The 23,435-nt window shown below is 42.8% G+C and overlaps 1 protein-coding gene across 1 annotated transcript in view; it reads left to right on the top strand.

The window, feature by feature from the left end:
- Nucleotides 1–23,435, top strand: part of LOC127056203 (glutathione hydrolase-like YwrD proenzyme) — a 47,601-nt gene that overhangs the window by 2,282 nt on the left and 21,884 nt on the right. Inside the window, exons 3-7 of the mRNA XM_050963719.1 lie at nt 10,587–10,648; nt 15,677–15,830; nt 19,155–19,302; nt 20,765–20,927; nt 21,474–21,526. Of these exons, the coding sequence (XP_050819676.1) occupies nt 10,587–10,648; nt 15,677–15,830; nt 19,155–19,302; nt 20,765–20,927; nt 21,474–21,526 (580 nt within the window). The remainder of the gene's footprint in view (nt 1–10,586; nt 10,649–15,676; nt 15,831–19,154; nt 19,303–20,764; nt 20,928–21,473; nt 21,527–23,435) is intronic.

Genomic DNA, 23,435 nt, shown 5'->3' with positions numbered 1-23,435 from the left:
AATTTCTGTAAATCTTATTTCATCATATAAAAGAAAAGGTTCTGCCAATCTCAAAGGATTGGACACATTATCTCCCAGGTTAATGAATGTTTCAGATCTTACCCAAATACACACTACAGCCAATTCTTATTAACTAAACTAAATTTTATTATAAAAAACAGAAGAGAGAGAGTTTGGTCAAAAGATCAATGTACATACAGACAAGAGTTCAATTCATTTAGATGCAGATTCATAGCAGAGATGGTGAGCTTTGTAGTTGCAAAGAGTTCTTTCAGAAATAGTTAATAGTTTATAGTCCAATGTCCAAATATCATATTCAGAGTGTGCCAGCAAAACTGGGACCTCAGTCTTGTGATTCAAACTTCCTCTGATGAAGCCTAAGCAGAACTGAGATGAGAGAACCAGGACTGAATGATCTTTTATACAATTTCATGTCCTCTTCGACAAGTTGGGATTTCCTCGGGGAACAAAAGGTAATTAGAATGACTTTGAAGGAGGTCCATCACCAGTACTTAGCTATGTGAACTAACATAAGACCATTTGCTTGTTCCTTCACCATTCACAGTACATTTCAAAGAGAGATGAATGCATAGATATCCTGTGTTTACAATTCATTTAAATGATAGGATCTTCATTTGAACTCTGATTATCAGAATACAGCATAGACAGGGACTGTAGTTTACATTGTGGACACTTCTCATTCATATGTAAATACACAAAACCACAAACATTATCTCCCCACATGTCTTGTTGAGGATTATTTATTTTGCAGGATGTTTAACCCTTTCTAGCCATGTGTCACACAGGCATATATTTTTAATAGTGAGAGTAATTAACCATTGGAACAATTTACCAAGAGTCGTGGCGGATTCTCCATCATGGCCAATTTTCAAACCAAAATTGGATGTTTTTTTAAAATATCCGCTCTAGGAATTATTTTGGGGACAGTCTATAGCCTGTGTTATACAGGACATCAGACTAGATGATCACAATGTTCCCTTGTGGCCTTGGAATCTATAAGATTCCATTAGACCTACTTACAGCTAATTTACCCATGTGTAATGGGACCCAAGCCAGTGCATTTAACATGCTCAGGATCTGTAAAATGTTGTAAGCAGGTAAAGTAGTGTGAGGGTTGTTTTAACATATACCTTCTTACACGAGTAGAATGTAAGTATGTCTCAGGGAGCGCAAGAGATTCTGAGCATAAAAGAAATCTAATTTATGCCACCTTAAACATCACCTCTGAATTTGGCCCACTGCTATACCAGGATAAATTCCACCTTTGCCATTAGCACACTCATTCAGGAGCACAGAGAAGGCCCATCAGAACAATTTTGTATTTTACATGGCTTTTTCCGAGCAATGTACACAGAGTTGACTGTACACAAAATTGTAGTCATTTTTGGTCAAAGACTGCAACAAGCACAAGAACAACAAAATATTGTCCTTATTATGAATTCATATTACTTTACTCTTAGCAGCAGTCCTGGTAGTAATATTGCTATTAGTTTGCCAGGTTCCTTTCCTGACTCTTCTTGAAATCCAAGTGGCATGGTCATTCTGTCAGCTGTGCATGTGGGACTCCCATGGAAGTCAGGAGGCGTGCGGCTTATGAGTGCCAGAGAAATTCATTCCCATGAATCTCATTCCTGGGGGCCAGAAATTCATTCCCATGAAAGAAAAGGATGACCCCAAACTTCACAATGTTCACAACCAGCTTCAAAACTTATTTAATGGATTTAGCTTTCCCTCAATAGCTCTTCACACACATACACAATCAACCTCAACATCCTACTCTCCTTCACAGGCAGAAAAAAATCAACTGTCTGGTCAAGTTTTCTCTGACAGGTTATGAAGGGAAAGTTTATATTTTGCAATTGTTATTATTTCTGTTAAATACTTGTGGTGCTCACATATCATGGTAATGAGGGCCATGTAAATAGATAGACAGATAGGAGTTGCATGACCAGGGATGCTCTCACTTCCACAAACTGTGCGGCCCTGAGACTTGGAAGATGCAGAGCTACCAGGAGGAGCTTATTAGAAAAATCACATATTTTTAATAACAGCAGCACATTTTTATCAATTGCCAGATCATATGATTAAGATATGAAAGCTCCAACTCTATCTTACATCCTCACCGCTATTTAAATAGATAATACATTTTAAAATTGTAGTATTCATTCAATTTTCTGATTTTTTTTGCTTTGGAAGGAAAATATGTTTTACATGATATAAAATCCATCTTAAATTCAGTAAAGAGGTTCAGCAGAATTCCCAGAATAACCACATAAGTTACTTTGTGTGCTCAGGAAAAAAGTATGTGAGGGCCTGTTCCTATACTGGAATAAACTCTTGCAAGCTGCTGAACGCCTGCATCTCCACTGACTTCAGTAGAGTTTCAGGGTGCTTAGCATTTCCTAAGAAGAGTGCAGCAGAGGTCCTTCATCTGCAAACTCAGTTTTTACACAGCCTTTGGTTAGTCAAACACCCATTGGCTGCATTGAGAATTTTGGCTCAGAGTGTCACGAAATGGCCTCAGGATTTGATGCCTTGGGAATTTTCAGTGCTTTGCTTTAAAAAGTAAGTAACCCACAGTTAAAGATACAATGGGTCTGATTCTCCTCTCACTCCAGCTTATGGACCTGGTCTCACACCACTGAAACTCTAGCTGGGGAAGGCACCTAAAATACTGAAACTGACATAGTTCCAGGAGTTTTTGGGCTGAGGATGGGATGCTGCCTCCTCCGTACAAAACCCAAAGTGTTTAACACCTGTGGTTCCCAGAGAATTGGTGGAGTTTTATCAGTGCATTAGGTGCTCTCTCGGGATAGGTGGGACTTGTGATCCATCTGTAGGTGATGATTCAGGGTACTGGTTCTGGAATAGAGTAATCAGATGTCCCAATCTTAGGGACTTAGTCTTATATAGGCAACTATACTCCCATGCCTCCCCTCCTCCCTGCAAAGTGTCCCGATTTTTCACACTTGCTATTTGGTCAGCTGTCTAGTTGCTGGTTTTGTCAATAAAACCCCTCAGATATTTATGTTGCTGGGGGCAGGGTGTGTAGTGAATCTCATGCATTGTTTGAGGTACCTGCCTGTTTCAGAGCCTCACTATTTTGTGCCTTTTTTTCTGTAGGGCTCCTTCTGGCTCTAAGTGCCCAGAGAATTCCCTTGGGGCGGCCATAAGCTCCTTCATTCGGTGTCATGCCTAGATAAACATTTTCCTGTCATTACCCAGACCTGGATCTGTGATGTATCTGATTCCAGGCTCCACAACAAAAGTCAATGGGAGTTTTCCCACTGACTTTAAGGGGAGTAGGATGAGACCCTAAGTGAGAGAGAGGAGAAATCTTGCCCAGTGTGCCTACATGGAGATGTTCATACCTAATGGGGGCCATTTCAGAAAGAAATGTGCTCTTTAATCATCCATTAGTCAAATCAAACATTTTGGATAAGAGGCCTATTACAACACAGCAAACAGGCACAAAAACCACTGGAGGAAGTTCTGTATGTTAGGCAGCACACTCAGCATATGCTATTCAGCCACAGGCCAGCATTAGGTGGGTTTAGACCAGAGATGGGCAAACTACGGCCCGTGGGTCACATCTGGCCCATGGGACCGTCCTGGCCGGCCCCCAAGCTCCTGGCCTGGGTCACTCACCCCTGGCCCCTCCCCTGCTGCTCCTCCTCCCCCACAGCCTCAGCTTGCCCCGCCATCAGTGCAATGTTCTAGGTGGCAGGGCTGTGAGCTCCTGGGGCAGCGCAGCTGCAAAGCCCGGCCTGACCCGGTGCTCTGAGCTGTGTGGTGGCGGCGGCAGCATAGCCCGGCTCCAGCCAGGCAGTGCGGCTGTAGCGCTGCCAGCCACCGGTGCTCCAGGCAGTGTGGTAAGGGGGCAGGGAGCAGGGAGTGTTGAATAGAGGGCAGGGGAGTTAGGGTGGTGGTCAGGGGCAAGGGTGTGGATAAGGGTCGGGGCAGTCGGAGGGGAACAGGGGTTTGAATGGGAGGTTCCGAGGAAGCAGTCAGGAAGGAAGGAGGCGGGGGTTGGATGGAGTGGCAGGGGGCAGTCAGGGGCAGGGGTTCCTGGGGGCCATCAGGAATGAGAGGAGGGGTTGGATGGGGCGGCAGAGGTCCAGGGGCAGTCAGGGGACAGGGAGTGGGGGTGTGTGGATGGGGCAGGGGTCCCAGAGAGGCCATCAGGGAATGGGAGGGTTGGATGGGGCAGGAGTCCCAGGGGGGCAGACAGGAGGTGGGGGCTACACCAGGCCATGACCCCCCTCCCTTAACTGGCTCTCCATACACTTCTGCTGGTAAAGCTGCAATCACACTGTTGCTTGTTTTGGCAAAACTTTTGTCTTTCATGAGGATCCGGGGGTGGGAGGCTTTTTTAAGTTTCCATGGGTGAAAGACAAAAGTTTTGGTGACAACTGTGCAGTGTAGACATACCCTTTTGCAGTCAGCTGGAGTGTGAATCTAGCCTGCACTAGCCTGATGTGCTCTTGTCCTGTTTCAAAGAGGACTAGATCAAAGCACATTAACAAGCTGTTAATACACATCAGCAAGGTGCACATAGATAATTAGTCTGCAGCAGGATCCTGTGAGTAGCTTCACACCCCAGCTTGCCACAGATTAATTGTTTGTGCAGCTGTGCCCTTTGTCCTCACTTTCAAGGCCCTTCACAACCTATCCCCACCCTACCTATTGGCTCTCATTCAGTATCCAGAGGTTAGCCCCTGCTTGCGCTCAGCTCACGTCAGCCTCCATGGCCCACTTGTTAAATTTTTAAACAAGCACCTTTGTGTTTTCACCTATGCTGCCCCTCACTTTTGAGAGAAGCTTCCCATAAATATTCACACAGCTACCGTATTATCCACCTCAAATCCCTGCTCAAACTTCCCCTTGGGCGTGAAACTGAGGCAAAACTTATCAGCTTTGGCTGCTAGTGGCAGAACCCACTGCCTAACATGTTGACTGTCACTGTCTGTCTGTAGTCCCCCATTGGCCTGTCTGTAACCTTTTAGAATAATAGGGTTAGAAGGGACCTCAGAGGGTCATCTAGTCTAGAGCCCTGCTCAAAGCAGGATCATTCCCCAGACAGATTTTTGCCCCAGATTGCTAAATGGCCCCCTTAAGGCTTGAACTTACAACCCTGGCTTTAGCAGGCCAATGCTCAAACCACTGAGCTATCCCCCCAGATTGTGAGCATTTTGGAGCTTGGACTATCTTTTTGTTCTGTTTGTACAGCAGTTAGCTCACCTGCCCCTGACTGGGACTTCTCGGTGCTACAGTAACAACAATACAAGAGTGCGACTCTTTTCCACACAGCTGTGAATGCTGGCATGGCAGAGAGGAACAAAAGTATAAATCGCATTGCTTTCAACAACCCTCCCCCCAGTTGACATGTGACTCAAAGGCAGATGACATGATAAAACTTTTGTTGGGATTCCTGACAAACCCTCACCTCTAAAAACAATCCCAAATCTTCTACGCCAGGTCCAGATAGAGGATGCTGACCTTACAAAAAAAAAAAAAAGGGACACCATTTCTCCTGCTCCCCCTCTCTGTCAATAACCCTGCAGCCAGCTGGCATGATCAGACCCCTTAAACTTCTGTTCCACCCGCTCACTGAGTGACTTGAACTGGATTCACTCTTCATCTAATTGTGAATTTATGCAAGGCCTTGGTTGGTTTCACTGTTGCCAGCTCCTAAATGTTCAGTTATGACTGCCTGTGAGCAGGAATAGATTAAGGCTAAGTGATATCCATATTGAGCTAAAAAGCAGAACTCTAAACTCACTCTTGTTTTTCCACAGCTAGGGGCGGACTCATATGCCCTAGAAGAGGGTCTTGCTTTCTGCTCTAACCAACATTCTTTCCAAATCTGGGTGTCTTTTTGGAACATGAGGCCAGGGTTACGCAATCCATGATTCAATCATACATGACCTTCAACTTCACATGGGGGCAGCAGATTCGTGGGTTTCCCATGCCTTTGCCTGATTAGCATACATTGTATTTCTTGCTAGAGCTTGGCATTAAGAGGCTGCTTACTCACATAGGAAATTCCCAGACTTTTGGTAACTAGTTGCTACATTGCACGTCCCTATGTGCTATGTAATGGGAAAGAGCATGTGGCCATCTTAGAGCAGAGTATTCTTTTAAGGTTCATGCCCCCAGTTCAGAGCCAGAGCAGAAGTTTCCTGAATTCTTTTAAAGGCAGATTAACATATATATTTATGTTGGACTCATCAGGGCCTTGTGAGCAACAGGAAAAGGTTAAGGATAAGTAACGAAAACATTTCAAAATAATGGATCAAGGTTCATCAATGAAGCCACCTCAAAAGATCCTATATATTGTACATGTAGCAACATATCCACGCATCTAAAGTTGTCCTCCTGACTGAACTGTACATTCAGAGAGAAATACCATATTCAGAAGCAGGAGATGTTGTCAGAGGTGTGTTGTTAGAGGCTACCGGTGTGGTGCTCTGCTCTGCTCTCTCCTTGTTGGTATCACTCGGCTGCGTGCGTGTGTTCCCTCTGTGTGCTGCCCCAGCTCTGCGCAGATAGCTAACACAGCAGACTCGAAGAGAACCCCCAAATGACCACAGAGACTAGTAAGGTACGAAGGCACGTCGGCCAGGTTTATTGCGACCTTGGACACAATTGCAGTTCCCTCTAGATTGTTACTCTACAGGGCATACTACGAGAAAGAGCCTCTTGGCAATGGACCCGGCTCAGTCAGTGGCGGGACTTTCCACTGCCCCCTAGGCCGGACAAAGACATCGCCCCAGGGATACATTTTTATACACAGGTACAAACAAGTTACACATCACTTCTGACGTATTGAGGTGCAGCCCCTCTACGCAGTAAGGTACAACCCCTCTACGTAGTCAAGTGCCGCCTCTCACCTTGTACATGTTGGTTCGATCAAAACAACTCTATCCATCATATTACCCTTTTGCCCCTGTCATTGGGATGGGTTGGCCTGTTCCTTGTTATCTGTGTGGAATGTGAAAGTATGTGAATGTTCTGATCTCTAGTGTTCAATACCTTTTAGGTACGTATCTTCTTGCAGTATCAGCCTTTCCTTGCCAGCTTCTGTGAGCAGGGCCTGCCTCTGGCTCACAGCTTCACTTTGCTTTATGTTAGCAAAGTCTTGACCATTACTTTAGTTCAGGCCTCAGGCCTCATACTGGGCCTTCACTTACTACAGGAGATTCCTTGAGGGTGAGTGAAAATATCCCAAATGCTGATACCATAAAATGAAAACCCAATTTTGCTACAGTCCTGTCCTGCTTTTTGCAAACAAGCATCCTGATAATATATTCTTGTTCTCAATGCGCAAGAAACATATGACAAAATAGTCCCTTTTTCCATCTCACTCTGTTGCTATGAGCCAAACTCACCATAACTGGATCTGAACAGTAACATGAGTTGGAAGAGCACTGGGATGTAACTGTTCAGAACTTTATTTTTATAATCTCAAATGTTTGCAATACTTTATTTGGTTCTTGGCAATTGTTTCCCTGTCAACTTCCCTTTTTTTCTTTGGCAAACATTGATTTTAAAAGACAACTGCATATCTAGCATAGACAGGGCATGTTGTGTTTAAAAAAATGTTAGCACCAAATGCTAAAAATAACTTTTTGCTGTGGTATAGACAAGCCCTTAGTGGGGAAGTGTGTTATAGAGATAAATTCTAAGCATTAAGTGATCCTCAGTACATGACTGCACTAGAAAACTTCAGTCAGTTAAAACTGTTAGCCAATATATATTTCTAGAAGGCTTTGTATTCTTTTTACTTATGATAACAGTGTGTAACTCTGAATCACAATTCCAGCATGCTTTTTACTTATGCTAAGCTTACCGTGACCTATATGCTCCCCCACTTCCCTGTACATGTAGAACCTGTCAGAGGGCTGCATGTTCTGTTAAAGCTTCCCAAATATGACAATGTGCTAGATACAGCTCACACAGATGATGACAGATGATTTTGTGGAGGTTGTACTGAAATGCAATCTGTACCAGCCTAGTGCTGGAGCATGATGTCTCTGGGTTTGCCGACTTCTGGAAAGCTATATTCAAAACAAGGTAAGAAATTGATCAAAAAGTCTGTGTAACTTTCCATCATTGTACATGAGTTAAGTTTGTGTTTAACCCTGTGTGTGTGTGTGTGTAACTCATAATTTCAGAACAGATTTGAATGCTGTCAGATGTTACTAATCTGGGAAATAAAGCATTAACCCTTTCATAGAATATCAGGGTCAGAAGATCATCTAGCCCAACCCCCTGCTCAAAGCAGGACCAATCCCCAGACAGATTTTTGCCCCAAATGGCCCCCTTAATAATCAAACTCATAAGCCCAAGTTCAGCAGGCCAATGAACTACCCCTCCTCCAAACTGATGTGCTAAGTGAGACTTGAACTCACACCACCAGCATCACTCCACACTATACTGCTCTATAATTACTGTGTATTAACCAGTTGTGCTACTGAAGCATATTTCCTTCTGCTGTTGGGCTGTTTTGTCTTTAAATAAAAAAAGAACCCGACTGAGCTAATTTACCTGATCTCTCTCCAACAGTCTACAAAGAACCCTACCAAAACCCAAGTTCTAATGAAGGTTTTTCCAAACAGACCAGTCAAATCAGTTATTTTTCTCTGGCTGCACTTGTCCTTTCTGGGCTCCTGATTTGGGGGTCCTATTGGCAGGTCTCTAGTCCGGCCCTAGCCCTCGGAACACAGCTTGTTCCAGGGGCAGTCCGTGGGACAGGGGGGCCTCGGGAAGTGACAGGTCTAGTTTGCACCAGGGATACTCAAGCTTCCTTGGACACTCTGCACCTGCTCTGTCATGTGAAGAGCACCAGCCCTTTGCTCCCTGCCCCCAGGGGAGCTGTGACTGCAGCAGCCCATGAAGGGAGGGAAGGGCCGCCAGCTGCGGCTCGTGGCACTAGAGTGAGTATTCCAACTGCCGGCCCAGCTACTAGCCCTAGCAGTGCTACTACCCATGCAGGCTCCCAGTGTGCAAGGGCCTGGCTGGATGCTCCTCAGGCCTGTCCCACACGCAGCATGGGGCAGGGTGGCCGGGCATCTCGCCTGCGCCCTGCCCATGCGCCTTCCTCCCTGCAGCCACTTACTATCAGCCCTGCAGTCCCTCACGCCCAGGGGCTCCCTTCCCTTCACCGCTGCAGCAGCAAGCTGGGAGAGGTGGCATGAAGCTTCTGCCCAGACTGAGTGTGGACGCGCTGAGGGGTTTGCCCTGTCTCTGCCCATGCACCAGGCCTCTGCCGGAGAAGGCGGCACAGCATAGGGCAGCCCTCACCTCAGCAAAGGACAGCACCCTTCAGACTTGTGATGCTGGGACATGTCATACCAAAGTGGAGCCATGTGGTCCAGCTAGGCTGGAATCTGCTCCAGCAGTACAGCTTCTCCAAGGGAAAGGACAAGAAGCCACACAGGAGGTAGTTAGGGGATAACCTCTCCATGAGGAAAGTTTTATGCAAGCATTAGTTAGAGGCTAGCCTGTGTGCTGTGGTTGAGGGGAATGAGCCCTTGCAAGATCTTTTTTAAAATCCATACTGCTTTAACTCAGTGTCTGGTCTTCTTAGCCAAACTCTAGGACGCTTATAGCCTCAGTTATATTAGTAGCTTGTTGGAATAAAGTCTACAGGCTAATTGTCACACAATTATTACTTAAATTTGCAGCTTTTCAGCACTGGGAACCTGATTCTGAAAGGATTTATGCTCTCTACTGAGGAGGTGGAAACATACTACACAACTTGTGCGTCCACCTAAAACAGCTAAGGTTTGACATGTCGGTCTAAAGCAGGGGTAGGCAACTTATGGCACATGTGCCGAAGGTGGCATACAAGCTGATTTTCAGTGGCACTCACACTGCCTGGATCCTAGCCACCGGTCTGGGGGGCTCTGCATTTTAATTTAATTTTAAATGAAGTTTCTTATATATTTTAAAAACCTTATGTACTTTACATACAACAATAGTTTAGTTATATTTTATAGACGTATAGAAAGAGACCTTCTAAGAACGTTAAAATGTATCACTGGCACGCAAAACTTTAAATTAGAGTGACTAAATGAAGACTTGGCACACCACTACTGAAAGGTTGCCGACCTCTGGTCTAAAAAATGAACGATATACAGACAAGTTACAGACCTAGCATTATTCACTAGGTAATTTTTGCAAATAATTTTAAATGAAGAGCAAGTTTGAGAAACCACAATCTGTTCAGAGAGAAAAATGTAGTTGTTGAATAAATAATCTAAATAGACATTCAAAAAATTCTAATTGCAGTCAATTGGATACAGCTGTGCAGTTTTGAGCATAGCTGGAAATGTGACAGGCAAAATTATTATTACAGTGTGTAAGTTGAAATGTAAGAGAGCAGGTACTAAGATTTTGCCTGTTTATTAATAGAGATGATCACAGATAGACTTATGTTCAGTCATCAGCTCTCTAATGGGTGGGTGCATGTTTATGTTTTGTTTTTAGATTTTCTGTTGGACTAAACATACCTTTATTGGCCTGGAGGCGATATCATAGCTTAAATTCTGTTTGTGAAGATCCCCGGTGGTTTGTATCAGTGGTTTTGTTGCTTGGAATCAGCTCCCTGCAACAAATACTGGTCTTAGGAATAGTCTTTTGGTTCTATGATTGAATAGATGGAGAAAGAAAATCGTACTTCACACTTTTAAAAAAAATGTAGCAAACTGTCAGTTCTCGCATCATAACCTACATTTTTTAAACTCGGATCTCAAGATGATTGTACTATTTGTGCAATTATTACCTGAGTTTCAGGGGAACTGAGCACTTGCTACTGCTTTGACTTCAGCTGAAGTTATGGGTACTCAGCACTTGTGAAAAATCAGCCTCATATTTTCTGTAGCCATTCACTGTGTGTTGTTTGAATTTCACTGTGTGTCATGAGTTCACAGATTGCCTCAGCGCCTGCTTCTGATCCCACTGAAGTCAATGGGAGTTTTGTCAGGGGCTGCAGAGTGCAGGTTTGCCCCCCTACCACACTGACCCTCCTCTTTCCCTGTTAACCTCCCCTCCCCACCTGCAACAGCCTGACCTCCAACATGCATCCCCTCCAAACTGGGTGGGGTGAGTGGTATTGCAACCTGTCACACAGGGTCACAGCGCCACTGATCCCATGCACCAGGTCACAACACTCACTCTTCAAATTTGGCCCACGTGCTACTCCATCATGATGGAAGGGTGGCCAATCCCAATTTGAGTGAGTGGTACCGCAATACCACGCACCGAGTCACAGCACCACTCAGGTTTGGCCTGGCCAAAAAATGGTTGGGCCATGTCCAGGGTGGTTATTCTCCCCTCCCCTCCCCAGCTCTACAGCCTATGAGTTTTGCTATTGGCTTCAGTGGGAGTAGGTCTGGGACCAAAGGTACGTACCAGCACCAAAACCAACCCATTTAGGCCTGTGCTGTTGAAAAGTTATATATAGGAAAAAAAAAAAGAAATACTGAAGGAAATCTGCATAAAATAACTGGGAGTAGTGTCATATTTTGAAAGAATTTTTTAAAAATAGGTACACATGGCAACAGCTTTCGTTATTTGTGGCATCATTTCAGTTTAGGCAATAAGGGGATTTGGTTGGGTGGGAAGCTAGAAGTAATTGGTTTGCCTCTTGGAGGGGTAAAGGACCATTCCTCCCTTCTTGCTACCCTGTTCTTCAGTAGGGGGAAGGATCAGGTCAATAGGGAACACAGGCTTTTAGGCACCCACATAACAAGAAAATGAGCATGTGTAAACACAGAGATAGACTCCATTTCTCCTCATTGGTGAACCAGGCCAAGGGCCCGTTTCTGCACAGCTCACAAAGGAGGGGAGCATATACAGGGATGTTTGAGGGAAGGGGCCACATATTAGAAGTGGAGGTGTTTGTCACAGAAGAGGAAGTCATAGTGGAGGCCAGTTATATTCAGGGCAGGGGTCATTACAAGTTACTAGACAACATGAGTATGAGGAAGATGATCATGTATGGGATTGATGTTCTCATAGGGCAAGATGGGATGCTATCATAGTGAAGCATATGGAGGATAGTCAATGGGATAAAATTATCTGTAGGGGAAAGCCAGATATCACTAGCTTTCCCCTTGCAGTGGTCTCCACTAACCATTAGATTATCCCCAGCAACTTCCTACAGCAGAGGCTGGCAACATGCACCTCCTCCCCTATATCTTGTTTAACCTTTGTTCTTGACATTTCTGGTCAGATAAGGGCCTGTGACAGATGCCATTTCAGACAGATATTTTTAAGAGTTACACATTAATAGCATCATGCTTGAACATAGGAAAGCAGATGTGTTCAGAATTTTTAAAAGAAGAAATAGGCTGGGGGAACCTTTATAGATAGAAAAGACAAATGCTGTAGGTAGGGCCTAGCTAGAGCAGACAGTGCTCTAAGGGACATGTTTGGTGGGTTTGACTCATCCCCTAGTGGAGATGATTTCCATTCATAAAAAACATCACAGAAATTGGGTCTAGTTCTTATTATCATTGAAGACTGAGCTGGTTTAGGGACCAAACTACTAGTAAATAGTTGTTAGCCCTGGAGTGGATGGCCCCTCCATATTAGCACTGAGGCAAGGAAGCAGAGCAGATGGGGAAGATGATCTTTAATGTCTTATTCCACACTCGTCATTTTAGCATCTGGGAACCTGAGCATTAGCTATCTGACTGTATGTTGGCCTATAGTTTTAAAAACAAAACTGCACAATACAGAGGACTTCCTGTTCCATTACCAGTGAAGATATTTTATAAGAAAACATTATAGAAAGTCTTCCTGGAACCCTTTCCTGTGCAAACTCACAATGATTCTCTCCCAGACAAGCTTCCCCATACCTAGGACTTAAGTTGTTCATTCTTCTTTAGAGTACAATTGTTTTAGTCCCTGAAGTTCATCCTTCTGGGAGCCTGGGTGCTAATTCCCACAGGCCTTCTCTCTCAAGTTCAGGAGTCTGGCAGTCCTGGGCCTGCATACTACAAGCCAGGCAGGCTTACCCTTCTTGTTCTGAAAAGTTTCACAGCCCTCCTCTTGGGCTCTGTGCTAGTAAATCAGCCATCCAGCCTAGCATTGGGAAAGCAAAGCATCAGCAATCCTTCTGAGCCTGTCTCTCTAGCAGCTCTTCATAATTCTCCTCTTCTGCTAGGAACACTCCCTCTTAACTAACCTTTGGTAGCCTTTTATCAAGTACAGGTGCTCCTTAGTCACTTAGCTGCCAACCAGCCACCTAGGCAGTTAATTACTACAGCTGGGCCAAGAAAGGCTTGTTCTCCTTATAAAAGCCTGTCATGGATAGACTGGACTCTGACTCTTTTTAAAGGGGCCAGCCACCATGCCAAACATCTTTGATGAACTGACTTATAAAGTGGCTACCCTTAAAACCTGCTTAGCTCTATAGTAGGGGTTCCCAAACTTGATTCATGGCTTGTTCAGGGTAAGCCCCTGGCAGGCCGCGAGACACTTTGTTTACCTGAGCATCTGCAGGTACAGCTGCTTTCAGTTCCCTGTGGCTGTGGTTCACCATTCCTGGCCAATGAGAGCTGTGGTAAGCGATGGCCCAGCCTGCACCACTTCCCAGAGCTCCCATTGGCCCGGAATGGTGAACCGCGGCCACAGGGAGCTGAGAACAGCCATATCTGCAGACGCTCAGGTAAACAAAGCGTCTACCGGCCAGCCAGGGGGTTGTCCTGAATAAGCTGCCAACCAAGTTTGGGAACCCCTGTTCTGTAGGAAATTGCGAACTAATAACAGCCAGGTAGCTGGGCAGTAGGACTTTCAGATGTTTCTCTAATTTGTTAATATACAAATTGATTCAAAACCATCTAGCTGTGCCTATGTAAACACCTTTTTGTTGTTGTTGCTATACTCACTTGTTGTGTCTTTATTATTTAGCTTGTAAATTCTTTGAGGTATGGACTGAGTTTTCTACTCCAGGCTTGTACATTTTTAACATAAAGAAGCCTCAATTCTGATTCTGAACTCTGTATATTACCGGAATAACAATAGAATGGATTAGCAATAATAGGTGATATTTCACCTAGTGGCTAAATCAGAAACAATAGAGATGGAAAATCTGTTACATTTAGGGTTAGATGTAAAACATTTGTGTGTGCGCGTGTGATCACATGCTTTCTTAAATGCTTGTTTTATGACTACAATTTTGTCATAACCCATTCCTATAAAAATCAGAGTCATTTCCCTGATTTTGTGTCTGGCTAGTTACAAATTCACTCACAAACAGGGTTCTCATCAGTGTCAGAGCCCAGCAGCTTTCTGTTTAATGTCTCAGTACTCTTGCCTGGTATAATTTAGTTTTTCTCTTTCCATTCAACATGACGGAGTCAGACATATTGCCAGAGCAGGATATAAAAATGCTTTTCTTTGCTTTAAGCAGGAGAAACATTTACATGAAACTGCTTAACATTTCTACTCGATCATTCACTAGAGGAACAAAATTAAGTCTTTCATCTCCCTCAGAGGAAATATAATTGGTTATTGTCAACATTTTCAGTCTCATGTAAATTTCCTGTTCTTTCTGGAGTTATTCATGTTGCAGGAGGTTAACAACATCATGTATCCTCAGAGTGGTACAATGTTCATTGTGACACAGTAAATTTCAGTGGCATGTAGCAATATGGACTGTACCTCCATAAAGTGTCCCCCAGGGGCATTGGTATCTGTTTGTAGGATCTTTTCTGAAGATCTGCGGAGTTCTTTTCATATTGATGCTGGGAAGATGGAGGATGGGGAGATGGTCCACAAGAGGATTTCCTCTAATGAACTGGTATAAATGAAAACATTTGAGAACCACTAATATAAAACCCTGGATGAGTAAAAAACAAGAGGCTCTGTTATCTGTTCCTTAGCTCTGTAGATGAAATCCAACCCTATTGAAGTCAATGACAAACTCTATTGAGTTCAGTGGAGGCAGAATTTCACCCCTTGTATTGTTCTGAGTTTCTGATGGATGGTTATGTTGTTTCTTCTGTTCTCTCAGTCTCTTCTCCCCTCCCCACAAGCCAGTATTCTCATATTTTTGTTTTAGAAATTAGTTCCTAGCATTTCTATCTTTCTAAGGAACAAAACCTTTATTTAAAATAAGAAAACAGTTTTCAGAATTTTTATTGTTGAACAGTTAAGGCAGCGGTTCTCAACTGTGGGTCGGGACCTCAAAGTAGATTCGACCCCATTTTAATGGGGTTGCCAGGGCTGGCTTAGACCTGCTGAGGCCCAGGGCCCAAGCTGAAGTCCAAGGGTTTCAGCCCTGGGTGACAGGCTCAGGTTACAGGCCCCTTGCCTGGGACTGAGGCCCTTGGGCTTTGGCTTTGGATCCCACACCCAGGGCGTCATGGCTCAGGCGGGCTCAGGTTTCAGTCCCCGCTCCTGTGGTCATGTAGTAATTTTTGTTGTCAGAAGGGGGTTGCGGTGCAAGGAAGTTTGAAAAGCCCTGAGCTGGAGGATTCTACTTTGAAGATAAAAATACTCCCATCTAATCCTCTGGTTCTGTGATTGCTAAATTGGTGTTTACTAGAGTCTTTATTTTAAGTGTGGCTGTGATTTTCCCCTGCACTATGAAGGAAATTCTGAGACTTCTATCAGATTTTAACAGGCTTCTCTCTTGCAGACTTTTTAAAGAATGGTGGAAATACCGTAGATGCTGCTGTGGCTATAGCTGCTGCCTTAAATTTCACTAAACCGTGCAGTACTGGCATAGGTTTGACCTGTTTCTGTCTCTGCTATGATGCAAACACAAAGAAGGTGCAAGGTTTGAGTGGAAGGTAAGTTCCAAAGATAAGGACAGAGAGTTACGATCCTGTGTTGGAGTCCAATGCAGTTGAGGGGAAAAATGCTCTCATGAGTTCATTGTCTATTTAATCCATGTCTGGATGCAGATTTTGAGCCAAGTATAAATATGGACATGCATCCAACGAAGTGGGTATTCACTCACGAAAGCTCATGCTCCAATACGTCTGTTAGTCTATAAGGTGCCACAGGATTCTTTGCTGCTTTTACAGATCCAGACTAACATGGCTACCCCTCTGATATATAAATATGGAGTAACTCCTGACTTAAAGGAAGTTATTTTGATTTTCACTGTTATAAATGAGAGCAAATCTGTCCCAGAATCTCTCTTTCACTTTATATTTCTTCTTGCACCTTCCTTCCTTCCTTCCTTCCATGGAATTAGTTCAAATGTGTAAAAGAAAAGTGAATGTTTGTGGGTTGAAGACGAGGGACAAGAAGGGCAGTATTAGCAAGAGATCTTTAATTGTTCTAGGAAGAAGCATCTGGGTGAAATGTTACTGTCAGGCACAGAATTCTTTCCAGACCACTCAGCTGAATTGAGGCCAGTTTATTACTCTTGAATCTGGGCTCATAAGCTGTGAGTTTTGCTGATCCAAATGCTGATTTTTGAGGAAAGATTAGATCTCTGGGTACAGAACATCACACCAGATTATAAAAAAATGTTTTCCTGACTGAGTCTCTGCAAATTTTCACTTGGCACTGGCCTGACTTTATTGCAAATTAAAAATAAAATTTATAACATTAATTACCATCTGATTTAGGCTTTGCTCCTGTAAGCCCTCTGTGTGGGGAAAGCTCATATGGGCTTAAAAAGGGATTCCATGTGCAGAAGACTTGCAGAATCACATCTCTAGGGTTCATTTTATAAAAGCACAATCCAGAGAGGAAGGGAAGGTCTTTTGGATTTCCTTGTAATAACTAAAGACTTTTATTCATTACTAAAAGTCACAGGAGGCTGATACAAAAAAGGGAAGTGTTATTTGTTAGCCAGATTGGAGTGGTTGTGGCTTTCAGAAGTGCTTTGTCTGAGGTTGGGAAAATCCTCCTTGTATAACAACTAAAATTATTCATCTATTGGGGACTGGATAACTCCAGAGAGAGCTCCTGTTGAGTTCAGAGTAAGGCCCAGTTGACGTTTAAAAATTAGATCAACCAAGCTACATCACTCCTGGCCTTGAAAAATTTCACTCCATGTGTGCCATAGTGTGGTCAACCTAATCCCCAGTGAAGACCCAGCCAGGTCAAAGGAAGAAATTCTTTTGATGATTGAGCTGCTGCCTCTCGGAATGATGAATTAATTACATCAATAGTAAAACCTCTTTCGTTAATGTAAGAAGTGTCTATGCTACAGTGCTACAGTGGCATAGCTGCAGCGCCACAGTTGTTCCACTGTAACAGCTATAGTGTAGACATGGCCTAAATAAAGGCCCAATCTTGCTGCCTTTGAAATTAGTAGGAAAACTCCCATTGACTTGAATGGCAGTAGGATTGAGCCTTAGAATGTTCCATGGAAGTTAGAGCAGCTAGCGCTCAGCTGCCTCACAGGATCAGACCCTAGACTGGTATTGTTTTGGGTGAGCAAGTTCAGATGAGAGGGTTGCCATGAATCTGATCTTTCAGCCTCTTATACAGGCAAAACTCTAGTTCAAACCACTAGGCTTTCCTGGGATTGCATAAGTATAACTGAGCGCAGAATTTAGACTGATTTCAATAGGAATTTCACCAGAAAAGGCATACAGAGTTAGGCTCTGTCTGCACGAGGCTTGACAACATCCATAACATCATTGTCATGTCCTCTTTGTTCATTTTTAAATGAGTGCCTTCAGGCTGAGTTGTTTAATGCCTTTTCTGAATTACAGTCGAACTTCCAGATGGCTAGCCAGTCTCCAGTGCCAGTTTCACTGGAAAGACATTTGTTAGGGAGAGGTCAGATTCCAGATTTGCACCTCATTTCCTTTTCAGTTGTTTTTTTAATTTTCCTATATTTGAATTCTATTCAAATGCATTATTCATAACGGCGAAGAAATAACTGTTATTCCACAGTGGACTTTTATTGTACGTGTAATCAAGAAGCTATAAAAGAGGCAGGCAGATGGCTTTATAGCCTACCAGAGAGTTTTACTGTGGAAAGAATATCACTTCCAGGAGCCCTTATATTCTTGTTTGTTATGGTCATGAGGGAGAGCAATGAATACTCTAATGCAGATAACACTGATTTTCTTCACCTGTCTGCAAAGTATCAGGAAAGTATTTTAATGATATAACTCTGAGCTATATCCAATTGTACTAAGGGCCCTTGGGCTCTCTGCTGGAAATACCATTAGAGAATCCTTTCCCTTGGAAAATATTTACCATTATTCATTGGAATAATTTGTGCAAACTGTATCAATGATATAAAAGTGCTAGCAAAATAAAGATAATTTCTTGGAAATAAATATGAGATAAAGTCTGATTGAAACTTAAAACACAAGGGTAGAGGGGAAAAATTACATTGGTCTGGGCTCCTGGACTTGCCATACTGAATACTGGAACAGGGCCCAGAAACATTACTAATTGAAGGGACCAGTGACAATCTGAAGGTTCAATTTTTTCTCAAGTCACCAAGGCTAGAATTTTTTTGCTCTGCAAGGTCTGTAGGATTGGTCCTAAATGCTGTATCTCATTGAAAACCTGCTGACCAGCATGATACAGCATTTACTTCTACTCCCAGTGGTTCATAAGATGTCAGGCTTTAAAGCTACATTTTTCTGATTACCATCTTACCTTCTTTCGCCCCATTTCAGTTCTGATCTATTTTTAGTAGTGACTCTCTCAGAAACAGCTAGAACCCAGTATTTTATGCAGGTGGGAAATCCAACTTTCCAAGAGCTATATTCTGTGAGGTTCTGATACACACACTCTCAGCTCATATGGCCATTCCCACTGAGTTGTCAGTTGTGCTAAGGCACCTCACAGAAAGTGTCCCTGACCGGATATTGCTGACTTTCTGACAGAAATGAAATATGGGAAAAGTCAAGTGGCAATTCAAATAACTTGTTTTTAAATATGGTTGGCAAATAATGTGTTTTATTTCATGGGAGTTTTTGCAGAGTAAGGCCTTCAGGATATGGGACACAGTGAACTGGTTTGTGAAAAATGTGACTTTGTTATAATTGTTCTGATGCATTTTCATGCTGTTGCTGGGCATGCTGTTACTGCTGTGCCGTGCTTCCAGTGTTACTGTCACTCTTTTGTCAACTGAACCTGATGGCCTGATATTTTGTTATGTTCCGTTTGCACTTCTGTTTGCCTTGCAGTGGCAGGTCTCCAGAGGCATTGACCATTGAGCTGTTAAAAGTGCAAGTTTTAATGAGACAAAGCCTCTTCCTTCATGCTCATAATATCACTGTGCCAAGCACAACAGCTAGCTGGTGCGAAGCTGTTTCCCTATATGGAAGCAAAAAGGTGAAGCTCAGTGAAAATGTTTGTTTTAAAGAAGTTGTTTAATACACATTCTAGGTACAATATAAATACAAATTCTGCTAGCAGTGTTGTGAGTTTTTTACCCGTTATCTTATCTTTGTTAAATCTGCTGTTTAATCCAGCTTTGTTTCATTTTGATGTCTGTGTCTTCTCTTTTCCCAGTAATTTCACAACTGAAGGACAATTTTCGTGGGCGAGGAGTTCAGTGCAGGCATGTGCTCAGATCTGGGGTTGTGGTTCTGGCTCTGGCCCTGCTCCTGCCCCATCTCTCTAATGAGACAAAGCTGCAAAGCTTGGATATGGATCTAAACTTTCCTAAGGGGTTGGGTTAGGTCTTGAGTTCTGGTTTATGTCCTTTCCTAGGTTTTTTTCATTTTAAAAGGAATGGGAAGGCAAAATTCAGGAGCTACCTTTTGGCGTTGGTTTAAATAGATGGCTTTCCTTTTGTTCCTTTATATAGGAAACACTAATTTGTAAAATTACAATAGTGCATTTTTTTAAATGGAGGGAAATGTTATAAAGAAAACCCCAAAGACAAGCAGATTAGCCATTTACATTTAAAGTTCCCTTTCATATTACCAACCACTTACTGCATTAGGGGAGTGATCATGACACTATCCCATCCTAATACTCTTCCCTACCAAGAATATTTGAGAGATGTTGGAAAATCAAAAGCTCACTGAGCACTGAGCTAGGAGCAATACTTAGGATTTGTGCTCCCTGGACTGGTAGAAGCTGAGAGTGTAGTAGAGATGGGATGTTTTCAGTTCTTGGGGGAGGAGAGGGGTAGTAATGACGGGGCACCACTTGTGCTTCATGCAATGATTGTTGTGTCAGCAAGAAGGAAAAGTGGGAAAATCATGTCCCAGAATGACAGGGATGGCAAAAATCCTCTATCCTCCTAGACCTGTCCCTCTTTCATTGTTAATAGGGAGAAAAAACAGTAATAAATAGTCAGCATTGAAATCTGGATACTCTTCTGCCATAAAAACTGAGCTGAGCAAAACCTTACTACATAGGACATTACAGGGGAAAAGGAGGGAAAAAATAATTACCGTGCTACTCCACTGAAGTGTCACTTACAGTCATTACTTACCTATAACTGCTGCAAGTGGGCATTGCATGTGTAAAATAATAAGAATCAGAAGTTCCAAAACAACTGTAGCACTTTAAGCATAGTTGTAGGTAAAGTGCCATATTAATGCAGTCTGATACGCTATGTGTTGGTTTCTTTGTAAGAACTAAGGTCCTGCTCGTACAAACAGTTACAAGTACCTAACTTGATGTTTATGAGTAGTCTCACTGCCTTCTGTGGAACGACTTCTGTGTAAAGTTAAACCCATGTGCAAGATTTTGCTGTTTTGGGCCCGAGTTGCAAATTCAATAATCTGGAAATGATTTTGTCGTCTTTTCCTAATTGTTTATTCCACTCTCCATGGGACAGATTCTGCAAGCTGCTATCAAATGGGCTGAGAAATGTTTTCCTGTGTCAGAGATTACTGCCTATCATTGGAAATGTGGTGCTCATGTTTTACAAGCACCTGGAAACAAACCTGGGAAAGAGCTACACTCCTCATCATGGACAAGGGATCTGCAATCCATTTTTGGTCAACACCTTTGACATAAGGAAATCTGTGTTTAGATTACAGTCCCTGGGATATTTGGAACAACTGAGTAACCAATGGGTGTTTTGCTTTGTTTGTAAAATTAAACTTATTTTAGCATGCATCTCCTTATTAATGTCACAACTGGGATGTGGGTGGTCTGACCTACTGGTCAGAGCAGGAGTCCAGTAGGATCAGGTAACCAGGAAATCAGAATTAGGAGACAAACTAGATGTAAAAAATAAAAATAAGTAACACTTTAAATGTTTATTGTGTTCTTTAAAAATAGTAAATGATTTGCACAACTATGCCCCCCAGATTACCATGCTGCATATCCTGCAGAAATGTGTGTATTATAATGGGACACTTCTAATAGATATATTTTTTGTAAATGGTTAACATTTTTTTCCTTTTGTTTCTTAATGTGTCTGGATGATTAAGAAGAGGAGTTCACTGAGTTTCAGTTGATTAGTTGTCTCCTGTTAATATTTAACAACTTGGTACCAGGTTGTAACCTGTTACTTAAGGGAACACTCCCTTGTTATATAGAAGAGATGATACACCTCATCCCACTGTTTGTCCTTTCATCCCTTCAGTACCAGGTACCTCCTGGGGCAAAATGCACCGTCTGATTCACCATTGCCTTTGAAATGCTAAAACCCTGTCACATCAAAGCAGGTTGCTGCCTTCTATCTCTGCACAGAGGTTGGGGTGGAACCCTGCAGTGCAGTGGCTAAGATTCATAGGGCCTGATTTTGATCTCGCTAATGGTGGTATAAACCAGAAGTAACTCTTTAAGTCATTTGAGTTACACTGATATGAGTGGAAAACAGCCTTGTGAAACCCTACTCCTATTAAAGTCAGTGGGACTCTTGCCATTGACTTATATGGGGCCAAGAATACAGCTGTACTATTTGGTCTTGTATGAAGATTCTTCTCCTGAATAATCCCATGCCACCTGTTAAAAAACTCGTTGAACATATTTCTCCTTTGGAGAGGTCACTTTTCTGTATACTCCATCCGTTCTTTCTGTAGATGCACTCTATTTTCAATTCTAATCCTGAGACCACTGCTTAGCATGCTGACCAATGTTGTCTCAGTGTTCACTTGTGATCCTCTACCTGTCTCTCTCTAGCCAGCTGTTGTGTCTTGTTTTATAGTGAGATTATAATATCTTTGAGGCAGAAACCACCTTTTTGTTCTGTGATTGTACAGTGCCTAGCACAATCGGTTCCTCTGTGCTACTGCAATACAAATAAATAATATTTCTTGAAAGCTGAACAAACTAAACTTCATAAAGGTATAATAAATATGCCCGAATCTTAAATACCAGACATAGATCAAATAAAGCTATAGTAAAAAAACCAGCAGATTAATTTAAATTTAAAAAATCCTTAAATGTAAACTGTGCTGTTAGCACCAACTACAGCAACCGCTAACCAGAAATGAAATGAATTAGGCCCTCAAATTCCCTATCCCATTCAATGTTTGTAACCCTCTAGTAAGGGCGCACATAATGCAGACATCTGAGGTCAATAGATTGCAGTTATCCTGCAGCTATAATCCTTTCTGTTCGCAGACTTTTCTCTACTCGGCTTGTTCACTAAGAGCTATATTCACAACAGGATTTAGGTACCTGACTGCCATATTAGGCATCTAAACCCCAGAATCAAGCTCCTCTGGTATGTACAAAACACCCCCTGCTGAACCTTGTAGGGACCTAAACTCTCTCGGTGCATAAATTTTTCCAGTAAAAGTTCCTTAGACACCATGTTTCTGCCTTGATCTGGCACGCCACAGTTCTACTTTGGATGAATGATTAAAGAATCGTTGAAGCAGGTGGACTGGATGCTGTCTCCCTCACATCCTGGGTGAACGTTTGAACCACCAGGAAATAGAGTCATTCTCATGCTTGTGCTCTCTCTCTGGCCCAATGACTCTCTGATTATTTATCCACAGTGGAACAGCTTCAAACAGGGGAAGTCGAGCATGCACCCTGCCCTGTCTTTTGCTTACTTATATAGCTATGGAATGCCCTTCAATTCTTAACATTAAGCTATTGCTGTGTAACCTATATGCTAGTTCTTTAGTATCTGTCACACCCTTGCTTCTTTGAATAAATGCATTACACATACATGCACATATAATTATAAGACAAAGCTACTTGCCCTACCTGCTGAAGCACCAGTATCTGTGATACCTTTGCTTCTTCAGCTTAATAAACTTAGTTTCTCCTAACCTGGCTTAGTCTCTCCATTCAACGGAGATGTAACTTTCTGACTTGGGGCTCAGTAATGGTTGAGCTGAAGTCAGTGAGAGTTTCTTCTCGATACTGACTTCAGGGAGAGTAGGATTGGGCTCATACCTTGCCTATATATTAATAATGCAAAGTACATTGCTGATGAAATACTATGTGCTGCCAAAGCAAATATGTCATGTCTTCACTAATTAAAACTAATGATGTGGTGGATAGAGGGAAAGCATTGTGGATTACCAAATGTGAGTGAATGA

The sequence above is a fragment of the Gopherus flavomarginatus genome, chromosome 8 (assembly GCF_025201925.1).
Source record: "Gopherus flavomarginatus isolate rGopFla2 chromosome 8, rGopFla2.mat.asm, whole genome shotgun sequence".
In the NCBI taxonomy this organism is placed as follows: domain Eukaryota; kingdom Metazoa; phylum Chordata; order Testudines; family Testudinidae; genus Gopherus; species Gopherus flavomarginatus.
Note: the sequence above shows the minus strand (reverse complement) of the source record. Positions and strands in the feature narration are given on the sequence as shown.